The 15404-nt window shown below is 38.1% G+C and overlaps 1 protein-coding gene across 9 annotated transcripts in view; it reads right to left on the bottom strand.

Moving 5' to 3' along the window:
- UNC13B (unc-13 homolog B) overlaps positions 1-15404 on the bottom strand; it is a 233148-nt gene that overhangs the window by 152496 nt on the left and 65248 nt on the right. For 8 of the 9 annotated variants that reach the window (XM_057313559.1, XM_057313558.1, XM_057313560.1 and 5 more), the window contains 5 exons: positions 13387-13416; positions 8827-8926; positions 4596-4713; positions 3294-3417; positions 829-902 (listed from right to left, as the gene is read on the bottom strand). In XM_057313559.1, coding sequence (XP_057169542.1) covers positions 829-902; positions 3294-3417; positions 4596-4713; positions 8827-8831 — 321 coding nt within the window. In that variant the 5' untranslated portion in view covers positions 8832-8926; positions 13387-13416. Of the gene's footprint in view, positions 1-828; positions 903-3293; positions 3418-4595; positions 4714-8826; positions 8927-13386; positions 13417-15404 lie in introns of those variants that run through there. The other variant, XM_057313561.1, reaches the window with a different exon arrangement.

Genomic DNA, 15404 nt, shown 5'->3' with positions numbered 1-15404 from the left:
TCCTGGGACTCCAAATGCTATCATTATGTTCATGAATCCAAACTCTATGCCTATAGCTCCTCACCCTATCTAACCCTGAGTTTCATATTCTTTCATGAAGTTGCTTACCAGGCATTTCCATTGAAATATCCACTGGCACTCCAAATTCTACCTTATAATCAGACCGATTTTTCGAACAGCCCAACATGCCCAAAAATGAAAATCTTATCTTTTCCCAGATTTTGTATGTTTTAAGTATTATATACTGTATTCTTACAAGCTAGAAAAAAATGTTAATAAAATCATAAGAGTAAATATATTTACAGTGCTGTACTGTATTTACTAAAAAAAAAATCTGTATGGGATGCCTGGGTAGCTCAGTCAGTTAAGTGTCTGCTTTGGGCTCGGGTCATGATCCCAGGGTCCTGGGATCGAGTCCCACGTTGGACTCCTTGCTCAGCAGGGAGCCTACTACTCCCTCTGCCAGCTGCTCCCCATGCTTGTGCTCCTCTCTCTTTCCCTCTCTTTCTCTCTGACAAATAAATAAATAAAAATCTTAAAAAAAAATCTGCATACAAGTAGACCCACACAGTTCAAATTCCTGCTGTTCAAGGGTCAATTGTATATCCAAAAATCTGGGAATTAGCAGAAGAAATGCCTTCTGCTCATCTGTGTAACAAGAGGACAGTTTCCCTAGTATAAGCTCTCACTCAAGAGTCTAGAGCCAGATTAAATACCAACTCAGCCATTTATGGGGTACAATGAGAAAAACAGAAAAAGTAGCAAACTATAGTGTCCTAGAAAGAAATTTTCCCTATCTTTCTGTATTGGAAATAAGGCAGTTCCTACCTCACTGTCAGCTCCCAAGACATTGACTTGTTCCAGTTTGTAGGTCCAATATCTGGCTTCCTCCTCTGGGATATCTACCACGAGAAAGAAGAAACTACATTACTAGGTTATTAATTTAATCACAGGCCAGTAATCCTTTATTCCATCCAATAATCAAAGTTAGAAAGTGATGGACTAATTTTACTGGTGGGCTTGGATCTTGCCATGAACTTGATCTTCAATCTTCACAAGAAACAAAATAATGTACTATTATTCCCATTGGATCAGAAGACTTAATATTGTTAAAATGTCAACACTACCCAGTGTGATCTATATATTGAATACAATTGCTATCAAAATTTCAACGTTTCTTTGCAGAAACAGAAAACTTCATTGTATGGATAAATAAGATGTGGTATATATATATACAATGGAATATTACTCAGCCATCAAAGGAATGAAATCTTGGGGCACGTGGGTAGCTCAGTCGGTTAAGCATCCAACTCTTGGTTTCGGCTCAGGTCATGATATCAGGGTCACAAGATCGAGCCCCTTGTTGTGCTCCACACTCAGCACCGACTCTGCTTGACATTCTCTCTCCCTCTCCCTCTCCCTCTGCCCCTCTCCCCACACTCTCTCTTTCAAATAAATAAATAAATAAATATTTTTAAAAATTTTTTTGAAAATAAAAGAAACATCGACATGCATAAAACATCTCTAGTTGATGAGATCATAAGAAATTTTAATGTTCTTTTTGCATACCTATATTTTCTGAACTTTCAACATAATAAAAAAAAGTTACTATTTTTAAAAGATAATGGTATATAACTGAATAGAATATTTCACAGGTTTCTGAAATATCCAAAAGAAAATTCCATTGCCAAAATATGGCACACTGTAAGCTGAAATTCTTCCCTCAGAAGGACGCTTTATTAAGCCTTTTATTTTTAGTTTTTTTAAATATTTATTTATTTGAGAGAGAGAGAACACGCATGCATGTGAGCGGGAGGAGGGGCAGAGGGACAGAGAGAGAAGTAGACTCCCCACTGAGCAGGGAGCCCCACTTGGGGCTCAATATCATGACCCTGAGATCATGACCTGAGCTGAAATCAAGAGTCGGAGGCTTAACTGTCTGAGCCACCCAGGCGCCTCCCTTTAGTAAGCCTTTTAAAACTGTATCCCAAATTTGGTTATCACAGAGGCACAAGCTTAGCACACTCACGTTAACTCATATCAAAAACAGACTTCACTTATCTGAGGTTTTACCTTAACATTTATTCAAAAAATCATTTATCAGACACCTATTATGTGCCAAGCAAACTCTAAAGATACCAAAATGAAGTACACAGGAGCCCTCATGAAACTCAAAATCTAGATAGAAATGTATACTGCCACCAATGACATGATATAAGTGATGCAGTGTTGAAAGAGAGGAATGTCTTTTTAAAATGCCTTTGCGGGGGGCTAGCTAGCTCAGTTGGTGGAGCATTCGACTCTTGATCTCAGAGTCGTGAATTCAAGCCCCATGTTGGGCATGAAGCCTACTTAAAAATAAAAATAAATAAGTAAAATAAAATGCAATGAGGGATGGACTGACAGTGTGAGGAGCTCCACAGATCCACTCTTTAGCAAAACTATATATATACAAAAAACCTATTTTTGCCATGAACATGTATTTTTTGTTTTTAAAATTATTTTTTTAAAGTTTTTTAATTTAAATTCAATTTAGTTAACATATAGTGTATTATTAGTTTCAGGGATAGAATTTAGTGATTCATCAGTTGCATATAACACCCAGTGCTCATTGTATCGAGTGCCTTCCTTCACGCCCATCACCCAATTACCCCATCTCCCCACCCACCATCCTTCCAGCAATCCTCAGTTTGTTTTCTAGAGTTAAGAGTCTCTTACAGGAAAGAAAAAAAAAAAAGAAGGGAAAAAAAAAAAAAAGAGAGTCTCTTATAGTTTGCCTCCCTCTCTGCTTTTATCTTATTTTTCCTTCCCTTCCCCTATGTTCATCTACTTTGTTTCTGAAATTCCACATTAGTGAAATCATATGGTGTTTGTCTTTCTCTGAATTAAAAAGTATTTTTTAAATACTTTTCTATTTATTAATGCTACGACAATGTTTAAATTGACAAATCACAGGTATACATTCACTTCAAGACAATGAATGTTAAATTATCAAAAGAATAAATCACAGTTTTCTAACAAGCAAGTATTTCCTAAGTCACTGAAGCAGTCAGAGAAACCTATTGACTTGAAGAGAATGCACTTAAGTGTGGATTCTTTAATGAGTACCATTCTACAGTCTGCACCATTCCTGGGCTAGGTGTTATAGGGACTAGGGTAGAAGACAGAATGCCCTCAAAGCAGATAGCTCACAAGACAAAAAAAAAAAAAAAAGTGATGAGACTAGCAAACAGTTATTAACAATATGGTAAAAAGTGTTAAAAGGTCTTTAAAGTCTAATTCAATAGACTCACCAAAAGGCAACTCAAATCTTGTATCAAGCAAAATCTTATGAGGAGTTGGGTTTTTAGTTCCACAGATCTCATCATCTTTCATCAATGTCTCTGCCTCCAACGTGGACCACTCCCCGGGCCCTTCCTAGAAAACAGAGATCTAAGATTAAACTTTATTTCTTCATGACTCCCCTCCCCCTATCTTAAGAGCTGGTGTTTTATTCTGAATGTCATTGTTGGAGAGCTCCTGGGGACCACTCACAACCTGATGAGGCAAATACACCATTGTCACCACCTGCCTCTGCTATGTGGCTTCTGTTCTCCCTCTCTGGTGGAAGAGCAGCTTTCACCATGCTCAGCAATCTGCAAGCCCACTGAACATAGAATTCTGGAGTACCAAACTCAAAAAACCAAACATCTCTATAGATCAATATTTAATCTGCACATTTTTTAATGACTGTGTCACTTAATATGCGTTACTACTTCTAATCAGTAAAGAGCTGCTAACATTGCTACTTAAAGTAGACCTGAACTGGAGCCACAATAAAAATGAACTGCCCATCTGCCTGGGAAAGTAGAGGCAGCCAGAACTAAAAGAACTTAGGAAAGAGAGGCACACCTGCACTATCCCTACTCCCAGAGAAAACACAGTCAATGTTAAAGCCAAACAGGAATATAATACATTTTTTCCAAGTTCAAAGTGAGTGTCTATGAGGAAATGATGCTGAGTTATGTTTTAATCTAGGAAAATGGAGTAGAAAACCACTATTGGAAATAATGTATAGAGACAGGGTGAATAACACTGCCACCCATGGTAATTCCTTAAATTCTGTTAGGATTATATGTGGAAGATGGAAGACTGAAACCAGTTCCTTGGGAATTGGTGACAGAGAAATAAACCAGAGACGGGATCTAGGCTGAGGAAGTTTAATGGGACCTCTCCCAGATAGCATCTTAGAGGGGAATGCAGAAACCACAGGTATCCTAGATCACATACACACACCTACTCCTCCTCTTCTCTCCTTCTCCCTCTGATCCCTCTCTCCCTCTCCCACACACACAGTACTCAGAGGGGCTATCTACCTGATATGGCTAAAGAGATGTTCTGGCACCTCTGAGTTCAGTCCTAATGCAGAGAGAAGACAAGACTCAAAATCCATTGAACCTCTGTGTGAGGTTAGGAATAGGCTGGTTGCATGCTCACTAATTAGAAAGGGGGACAGAGCAATCTGAGATGCATGGTGAATATTAGCTGAAAGGAGCTAGGATGGGGACAAGCACAGGCTAGAACTGTACCTCCAAATGGGCAATGCATTGACTGACCTCATCCGACTGACGAACAGTCTTCAGTGCAATCCACACGGTCCCCACCATGGTGTCCCAGATCAGTCCTTTGTTCCATACCTCCACACTTAGACCCAGGTCCAGGCGACTAATCTCACTGAAGGAAAGAAGAAAACCCTTTAAAGAAAGCCAGAAAGGGGTGCCAGGCGGGCTCAGTAGGAAGAACATGTGACTCTTGATATCAGGGTTTTGAGTTTGAGCCCCATGCTGGGTGTAGACATTACTAAAAAAATAAATTAAAAAAAAAAAAGAAAGCCAAATAATATGATATATACATCTCTTACATCTGCATCTCCTGTTTGGCTAAACCTTGAATATTTTCTCACCAGGATCCTATTGTCAGGGAAAATCAAAATGTCCCAGAATGCTACAACCATTCTTTAGGTTCCTAGAAAATGATGTAAGTATCCATATAAAAATGCCTTTGTCCATCCATCCCCTCTCCTCTGGAACTAAAAACATGGTTAGATTAATGCATTTTCACAAAAAAATGGGGGTAAGTAATGAGGGCATTACTTCCAGGCTTGCAAGTCTACAATCTCTACCCTTACTAAACAGTTTTATATGTTTTATTATTAATAGTAACACTGTCCTCAACTTAGAATTATAAACTATATATAGGAAACTTAGAAAAAGGCAAGGCTTCTTTACAAGATTTATCAAAGGGAGTCCAAGCAGAAGTAAAAGGGCCCCTGAGAAGATCTAAGTCTGATAGGAACTTGTGGTCAGAGGCAGGAAAGGGACACTAGAGTATGCCACTTCACTCTACTCAGCCCCTGGAGAACCCAGTTAAAATAGACACTGTCACTTAGAAACACAAGTTTGTCAGAGGATAGTGATGAACACAATGATTTTCCTGTAGTAACAATTAGTAAAAATATTTTTGAAAAGAAATCACTCCAGAAAGAGCCACATAACCACTAAGCAAAAACAGCATCACACATGGTAGACTATCAGCTTGGAAGGGCCAACTCAAATGTAATTATAGTCTTAAAGTGGAACAAGCAAACACTTATATTATGCTAAAAACATCCTCTAGAAAGCATTTATTGAAATACAGAGTTATTTGAAAGGAAATGAAAGAAAGATGGAAAAAAGGCGAGTTCTAGCAGAAAAAGCAGAAAGGTATTCTCAGGGAGACAACAGCTATTCATCACATGAAGTTTCAAGTTCACACTTTAGAGAAAGCTTGGCTTCTCTGTTCTATTAAGATACATGTTCTCAGGCACCTGGGTGGCTCCGTCAATTGAGTGTCTACCTTCGGCCCAGGTCATGATCCCAGGGTCCTGGGATCAAGCCCTGCATCGGGCTCCTTGCTCAGTGGGGAGTGCCTCTCCCTCTCTCTCTGTCCCTCTGCCTGCTTATGCTCTCTCTCAAATAAATAAATAATCTTTAAAAAAAAAATACATGTTCTCAGATTCACAGTTTAGGATGTGGTATTACAGCCATAGACTTCTCATCAAGTGTGCTGAAAACAAGTGAAGCAAAGAAAATTCACCCCTTTTATATAAATACACTAGAAAAGAGAATGTACTGAGTTCATTTGTTCATTTAATGTTTCCTCAGCACATATAATATGTACGGTTTGGTACTTTGAGCAAGACACACAATATAGGACCTAATTCCTATCTCTAAAACTTTCTAGGCTATATTGAGAGCTGTTCAAAGCCACAAAATAGGTAACTAAACCCAGCCAGTACGTTAAGGTGTTCACAGTGTGGGGAAACTAAGCTTTTGTCACACAGTGTCTTTTAGCCTAATTAATCAATTAGGCTTGGAAAAGACATCTGACAACCCCAAATCTTTTGAATCTGGAAAAGAAAAATTGCTTGGGGATACATACATAATGTTCCTAAAGCAAGTCCTAAGCAATATTTCAAGCCAATAGATGAAAGAAATAGCCAGAGGTCTTTACAGCCTGACTTGGATAGAAAAGGGGAATAAAACTCAATGAGGATATCTCCTACAAGAAGCTTCTTATCTCATCTGTGTTCAGCAGACCCAACTTAAAAGAAGTCTGAGAGCTCTGGTTAGGCCTCATCCCCAGAGCTCTGGGGAGACTTTTTTTTTCTCTATTAATTAATCAATAGTATATGTGCATATACATATACAAGATTGGGGCTAGGCAAATTCACAGTAACTAAAGATGCTCTGCTTACCCTTAAATGAATAATCAAGTCCTGGAAATAAGATACAGAAATACTAAAGATAAATAATGAAAAATACAAAAATGAGTATTAGATATCACCACATAATACATTAGGAAGAAGGAAAAAGAAGAAAGGGAGACAAGAGACCAGCAATGGAGCTGCCAGTAACAAAAGAACAGGGTAGGAGGAATAAGGAGTAAGAGCAGAAAAGAGGAAAATGTAGCTAATAAAATCCATGTATAACAGAGGAGAGAGCAAAATTCACACAGCATCTCAAGGTGGGAGATGAAAATAAATTCACACCTATCACAGAAGGGTTTAAAGAGGAAGTGCTATGGGAAATTGGAAAATAAACACATAAGAATAAAGCTAATTATGCTGATAAGAGGCTACAGAAGATCGCTAGGTTTCACACAACGGGAACAGTTATAACAGTAAGTGATTATTACTGCCAATTGGAAGTCAGAGGAAGTAGGATTGCTGGATTTTATATGCCAAATAACCATGGGAAGAGACCTGAATAAACTACTCATAGCCAACTATGCCCAGTACAGGTATAGAGAAAGAAACACATAGTTTCACTCTCATGTCACTGTAACTGAGAAAGGGAATGAATGAGGTTTACAATCTTGAGAGAGAGGCAACCAGTGAGAAACGTGACGACAATGGCCCTCTTTCTCCCTGAAGCCCCAGTTTTCTCTCAGCTTCCTGCTTTTCCTTCTGTTTGTTCATTCCTTTTTAGCCCACTCTGTCCCACTTTAAATGCTGGTGCCCTTCCAGGCTTTACCCCAGGCCCTGTTCTCAATTTACTCACCATCTCCCTAAGCTTCCTCATCTACGCCTACAGCTCCAACTGACCAAAATAGTTCTCTAACCCTGACTTCTTTCCCGAGTGCCAGATTCAAGTTCCTAACTATCTTCTGTACCCCTCTTCCTACTAGTCCTGTAAGAACCTCAAATATAACCTTGTCCATAACTGATCTTATATTGTCCCCTATCCTAATGAGTAACATGATACCTACCCAATCATGCAAGACAAGTCTACCTCCTTAACACCTTCTTTCCATCCTTTTCTATCCCTTCTGCTACTGTCTTATTAGCCCAGCCACTCATAATCTTATCTTTAAACTATTTGTAATCTAGTTTCCTAAATGGTACTATAAGCAGCAATATATTAAAAGCCCGAAGGATTGAAATGTATCTACATGAAAATAATCATCCCTATCGCCTCTGAGATGCACTACAAAACTTGTAAAGCAATTTCACTTCCACTTCAAAACTCACAGCAATTTTAATACATTTTCTTGTTTGACCCTCCTGCCTAACTTTCCAGAAAACAAGCATAACCGTGTAAGAAAGATAGATCTTTACAGGTAAAGTAAATGACACTCAGAGAAGCTCAATGATTTGTATAGCCCTTCAAAATGACATTCTACATTTTCTCCCCTTTTCTAGAGCAGAAAAAAAAAAAGCCTGAAATTTTAGAGGAAAAAAAGAAAGTGTCAAATTTTTAAAGCCAGAGCTTACAATAATATACTACGTTTTATGTCATATGTAAGAAATTCTAATGGTTACTCATTTTTATGAATTAGAAGAAGGTAGGACATTTCACTCCATAAAGCAAAAGGATTTTAAGCACAGAAATCCTCATCTTCTATAGCAGGTAACCTGCTTATACACACACACATACACTCTCTCTCTACACACACACACACACACACACACACACACACACACACACGAGCCCACATAACACATTCCTTCAAGGAGCCTTCTGAGAATTGAAGCAAGATTTAAATTATATTTAATATCATGCTAAATACATTGTACTATATACTAATTCTGACCACTGGGAAAATCTGACTAGGCAGTATATTTACCACGTAAATGAACTGGGAGTTTACTTGCATTCATATTTCACATAATGTAGAATCAATTACAAATCCAGGAGAGAACAAAACTGCAGATGTACTTCACCCCTCCCTACCCCTCACTTGTTTCTGTAACTCTGTAGTTTTCATAAAGAATATTGTAGGCAGCTGCTGCTGCAAAGTACTTACAACATAAAATCTTGTTCCCAAGAAGGCTGATCACCACGAACTGCTACAGTTGTGCTCTTCACATTCTGCACTTTCAGGGTCACATATGTATTAAATTTATCTTTTAAAAAAATGCAAAAAAATGCAAAATGAAGATGCAATACTTAGTACTCAGATTGTTACTCAATCTCACAAAGTCTTTTGAACTGAGAAACCCAAAGTAAAGTATCATATGTTGAAGAAAAAACAAAACTATATATTGTACTATATGGCATCATTCTACGCATACAGAGCTGTAAAAAAAATTATAAAACACATCCTATTCTCAAAAGCATAAGCTATAATAGTTTTTCAAATTTTAGAAATACATATTTGACCCTATAGACACACATACACACAAATGAAAACAAAAGCTTCATGAAATACAGGATGTGATACATTGATATTTCCTGTTCTAATTTATTTAAACTATTAAAACATTAATCATAACCAACTGAATTGATTTTATAGCCTATCTTCACTTTGAAGAAAACAAATCTAATTGATCTAGTAGAAAAGATAAGATACATGAATTAACAAAATAAAGAAATGAGTACCATAACAGAAAGAGAAAAAATGGTAAAGGATTGCAGGAGAGGAAAGGGTTACCTCTAGCTGTTGACAGGGACAAAAATTGAGAAAAAATCCTCATAAAGGAAAGGGATTCCGAGCTTGATCTATTCAGGCTGGCCTAAACCACAACTTACATAAAAGCAATATTGGGGCACCTGGGTGGCTCAGTCTGTTGAGCATCCTACTCTTGATTTCAGCAGGTCAAATTGAGCCCCCCTCTCCACCCACAGGCTCCCCACTCAGCAGGAGTCCGCTTGGGATTCTCTCTCCCTCTCTCTCTCTGCCCCTCCCCCTCTGTGTGGTCACTCTCTCTCTCAAATCTTTTTTTTTTTAAGATTGATTGATTGATTTGAGAGAGAGAAAGAGAGCACAAGCAGGAGGGCCAGAGAGAGAGAGAGAATTTCGAACACACTCCATGCTGAGCACAGAGCCCAACACAGGGCTTGATCCCAGGACCCCAAGATCATGACCCCAGTCAAAACCAAGAGTTGGTGGCTTAACTGACTGAGCCACCCAGGCACCCCTCAAATAAATAAATCTTAAAAAAAAAAAAAAAAAAAAAAAAGGAATATTATCACAGAGTTGGGAAAAGAAGATTCTGTAACCTGAGAATATAAATTGAGTACTACTGCTTAAACACAGCACGTTTTTCATTCCCCCTACTACATTCACATGAACTATGATTAGAAGCACTGAACTGAGAATTCACTTTTCTATGTAAGAAATTAATCTTAACATTATAAAATGAAAAAAAGACTATCGGGGCGCCTGGGTGGCACAGCGGTTAAGCGTCTGCCTTCGGCTCAGGGCGTGATCCCGGCGTTCTGGGATTGAGCCCCACATCAGGCTCCTCCACTATGAGCCTGCTTCTTCCTCTCCCACTCCCCCTGCTTGTGTTCCCTCCCTTGCTGGCTGTCTCTATCTCTGTCAAATAAATAAATAAAATCTTTAAAAAAGAAAAAAAAAGACTATCATTTTGATTCATCAAATAGATAAAGATTGCTTAAAATGATTACCTAATGTTAGGGGTGTGAGAAAATAGGCCCCGACATGCACCTCTAGCAGAAGGTAAATCTTCTCTTAAGCATTGTTAAAAATTATGCAGTTTTACAAAAAGCAGAATCATGCGGCACCTGGGTGGCTCAGTCAGTTAAGCATCTGCCTTCGGCTCAGGTCATGATCTCAGGGTCCTGGGATCGAGTCCTTTGTTGGGCTCCCCGCTCAGCAGGGAGTCTGCTTCTCCCTCTGCCCCTCCCCTCACTTGCTCTCTCCCTCCCCCCCCATAAATAAATAAAATCTTAAAAAAAAAAAAAAAGGCAGAATCAGACCTATAAATACAGAGAACAAACTGTTGGTTGCCAGAGGGGTGGGGAAGGGTAAAATGGGGAGTGGCAGATAGAGGCTTCCAGTTATGGAATGATTAAGTCACAGGAATAAAAGGCAAAAGGAATATGGTCAATGATATTGTGATACTACTGTATGGTGAAAGATGGTAGCTACACTTGTGGTAACACAGCAAAATGTATAAACTTGTAGAATCACTATGTTGTACACCTAAAACTAGAACACTGTATGTCAACTATACTCATATAAAAAAATTTTTTAGGGGTGCCTGGGTGGCTCAACTCTGATTGCGTCTCAGGTCATGATCTCAGAGTTGTACTATTGAGCCCCGCGTTGGGCTCTGCACTGGTCATAGAGCCTGCTTAAGATTCTCTCTCCCTCTCCCTCTGTCCCTCCTCCCCCCAAAAAAATTTAAATAAAAGTGAGAATAATACAATCTTCTAAGTTTGTTGTGATAATAAAACATTTGTGAAAGTATTTAGGCAATGCCCTTATATAGCAAGTACTCAATAAATCATAGCCATTTTAACTATTAGGACTACTATTAAGTCCTATGAAATCATTTAAAAAAATTAGATAGTTTTATACTTAGACATGGAAAGTTTGCCAGAATTATACCTAAGATATATGAAAATACAAGCCTACCCACATGAGAGAATCCCCATCCATATCCGTAGCAGTGTAATAGACCACTGAGCTATGTTTCCTATCATGATTTTGTATTCCAAGGCCCACATCCAACCACAGCTGACCAGACCAGGTTTAGATGCCACCAAGAGCAGCCAATCCATGAAATGGCCAAAAAAAACAGAAGCCAATCCAATTCCCTCTCAAAAGATCTTAAATAGGGAAAACAAAGAAATAGTGACACAACTGATGGTTGGTGCTGAAGCTCAGAGAAGCATATATATGCCACTGGAGCAGCCATCATGGGCTGTGTACAAACCAGGTAAGCACAGAAAGCCAGCTAGAAGAGAAAAGAAAACAAAACCGATTCTCAGAAAGAAGAGAGACCTAGCTAGTGGAGAGAACAATAGGCTCAGTAACTGTTTTAGTTCCTGTTGTACCCAAGGTTTGGTTTTTTTCAGCATCCCATGGGTTCCCAATCAGATTCATTTTTTCCCCATTAATCCCCAGTACCTTCCCTTTTCCCCAGCAGTAACCAGAATAAGTCTCTGTAACTTGAAATTCACAATTAAGAAAATGTGTATTGAAACAAGTAAATACTATTTTCACCTTCTGATGGGCAAAGATTAAAAAGTTTCATACTACCTAATATTGATAAGGATTTGGATAAACACTCATATACTTTTAGCTTAAGTATAATCTCCTCAAAACTTTCAGAAGTGCAATGTGGCAGCAGCTATCAAATATTTTTAAAATGCATACCTTTGTTCCAGCAATTCTCTATTTCTGGATTCTACTGTATAGATATATTTGCAAAAGCAGACAATAATAAATGCATAAAAACATGTATTGCTTATAATAGTAGAAAACGGAAACAACTTAAATATTCATCAATCAGGAACCTAGGGTACAAATTTAAAACAAAATTCTGTACACTTAAAAAGAAAGAAACAGAGGGGCGCCTGCCTGGCTCAGTTGGTAGAGCATGCAACTCCTGATCTCGGGGTCATGAGTTCAAACCTCACACTGAGCACAAAGTTAACTTTTTTTTTTTTAAGATTTACGTATTTATTTATTTAGAGAGAGAAAGCACGCACATACGCACAGTGGGGAGGAGCAAAGGGAGAGCAGGGAGAAGCCCAAGCAGACTGCACTGAGCATGGAGCCTGATGTGGATGGGGCTCAATCTCATGACACTGAGATCACAACCTGAGCCCAAACCAAGAGTCGGACCCTTAACCAACTGTGCCACCCAGGAGCCCCTAAAGTTAACTTTAAATAAATAAATAAAAAGAGAAAGAAGAATCAGATATATGTATACACACACTCAAAGTGATGTGTTGTTGGAATAAAAGCAGGTTGAACAAGGTTAATCTATTTGTTTATACATGCATATACACAGAAGAAATCTGAGAAGGTATATATAAACCTCTAAATAGTTACTGGGGAGAAGTAGAATTGAGTTGGCCAAGAGGTAAGGGGACTTTAAGTTTTCACTAGATAGATTTCTTTAATGTTTTACAACACCATTGATTTTTTTCCAGCTTTACTGAGGTATAATTGACAATTTAAAGTTGTATGCATTTAAGGTTTACAACTTGATTTGATACACATTGTGAAATAACCACCATAATCAAGCTAATTAATATATTCATCACAACTCACATAATTACCATTTTCTTTTCAAGTGTGTGTATGTGCACAGTGACAGCTTAAGATCTACCCTCTTAGCAAATTCCAAGTATACAGTACTAATTATGAACATGTTGTACATTAATTCTCCGGAAATTGTTCATCTTGCATTACTGAAATTTTGCACCCCTTGACCAACATTTCCCCATATTGATTTTTAATAATTTAATAAATTTTGTGAATTTATTTAGTCAATGAATTAAATGAAATTAATGACTGTTTAAAAGATTGATTTTTTTTAAAGATTGATTTTAAATCACAGCAAGTATGAAGGGAAAAGACATAATAATTAAAGGCTGGCCTTACCTGGTGAACCCTGGAATTTTGCTCTTTTAACTGCAAGAAAAAAAAAAAGATGACACCATGAAGAATTTTTGCAAATTCATTAGCTAAAACAACATTTCTTAAGCATCTACTATATGCCAAGGTTAGAGTTAGAACTAGATTTGTAACTCTAAGTCTAAGAGAAAAGATGTTGGGACCTCTGACCAAAGCTTGAAGGCAGAGAGTTAGAAGCAACCTTACAAATCATCCAATCTAATCTCATCCTCAATGCAGAAATCTCTTACAGCCTCTTGACAATGAGGTAGAGGAAACTAAATTACTCCTATGGCAGGCAACCAGTTTCATGTCACATATCTAAGGTTTAAGTTATACATGTTTCTCATTTAAAGCGCATCATTGAAACTCCCTGCATTTCATTCATGTCAAAAGAAGAGCTCAACAGGCCAGATTTAGACAACAGATTTTAAACAAGGAGGAGAAGTAATTTCTTGCTGGGAATAAACAAGGTAACAAGAGAAGCTCCTATCCAAATGACCACAAAGAGCTATTTACAAAACATCAGTGCAGAACTGCAAAAGAGGGGCGCCTGGGTGGCTCAGTCGTTAAGCGTCTGCCTTCGGCTCAGGGCGTGATCCCGGCGTTATGGGATCGAGCCCCACATCAGGCTCCTCTGCTGGGAGCCTGCGTTTTCCTCTCCCACTCCTCTGCTTGTGTTCCCTCTCTCGCTGGCTGTCTCTCTCTCTGTTAAATAAATAAAATCTTAAAAAAAAAAAAAAAAAAGAACTGCAAAAGAAAGAATCCCACACTAGGACTGCAGCAATGCCAGCTTCTAGGAAAGGTTGAAGACAACAAAGTTGCAAGAGAACTGCTAAATTCCAGTAAACACCAAATACTTTCCCATCAATGAAGATTAGGACTAAGTGTGCAGGGTTAGGGGGAGAATAAAAGGAAATCCCAAAACAATGACTGAAAAGAATACTTGAGGGTACAGATCTGCCACTCTCCTTGTCATACATTACAACTGAAAGCTTCACCTTAGCTGACATCCAAGCCCTAACACATCCAGTACGTTTTTACAAGACCCTCTCTGTTTTCAGGCAACACTTAATGCTAAAATCTAGTTTACTGAATCAAAGTATGTCTCCCACTGGACTGTCCCTTGTAGTCTCACATCAATCACTCTTCCCAATTATTCTTTAATAGTTTCATTTAATCTAAGACTTACTATAAAGCTACAGTAATCAAGATAGTGTAGCACTGGCATAAAAATAGACATAGATCAATTGAAAATTGAAATATATATGAAAAATATAAATATATTATCTTTACTTCACACCACATGCAAAACTTGAAATGAATCATGAATAGAACTAAGTATGAGCTAAAACTATAAAATATCTAGGAGAAAACAGAAAATCTTAGTGATCTTTGGCTAGGCAAAGATTTCTTAAATTGAGTACAAAATCATTTACTTTAAAAGAAAAAAATGGATAGACTAGACTAGAATTTAAAACAAGCATTCATCAAGACACTGCTAAAAAGGCAAGTCTGGAGCACCGGGGTGGCTCAATAGGTTAAATTTCTGACTCTTGATTTCAGCTCGGGTCATGATCTAGGGGTCATGGGATCAAGCCCTGCATCCGGCTCCACAGGCTCCACACTCAGCGTGCAGTCCGCTTGGAAGTGCTTAGGATTCTCTCTCTCCTTCCCCTCCCCTGGCTTGCACACAAGCTCTATCTCTCTCTAAGTAAGTAAATGAATAAAACATTAAAAAAAAAAAAAGGCAAGTTCAGGAGAAAATATTTGCAAAACATGCATGATAAGACTGATAAAGGACTATAAGAAGAAATCTCAAAACTCAATATTAAGAAATCAAGAACCCACATTTAAAACTATAGAAAGGGGGGCACCTGGCTGGCTTAGTTGGTAAAGAATGTGACTGTTGATCTAGGGGTCATGAGTTCAAGCCCCACATTGGGTGTAGAGCTTACTTAAAAACAAAACAAAAAAAAAAATTTTTTTTAATACTTATCACTTAC

This window comes from Ursus arctos, unplaced genomic scaffold, assembly GCF_023065955.2.
Source record: "Ursus arctos isolate Adak ecotype North America unplaced genomic scaffold, UrsArc2.0 scaffold_18, whole genome shotgun sequence".
In the NCBI taxonomy this organism is placed as follows: Eukaryota; Metazoa; Chordata; class Mammalia; order Carnivora; family Ursidae; genus Ursus; species Ursus arctos.
Note: the sequence above shows the minus strand (reverse complement) of the source record. Positions and strands in the feature narration are given on the sequence as shown.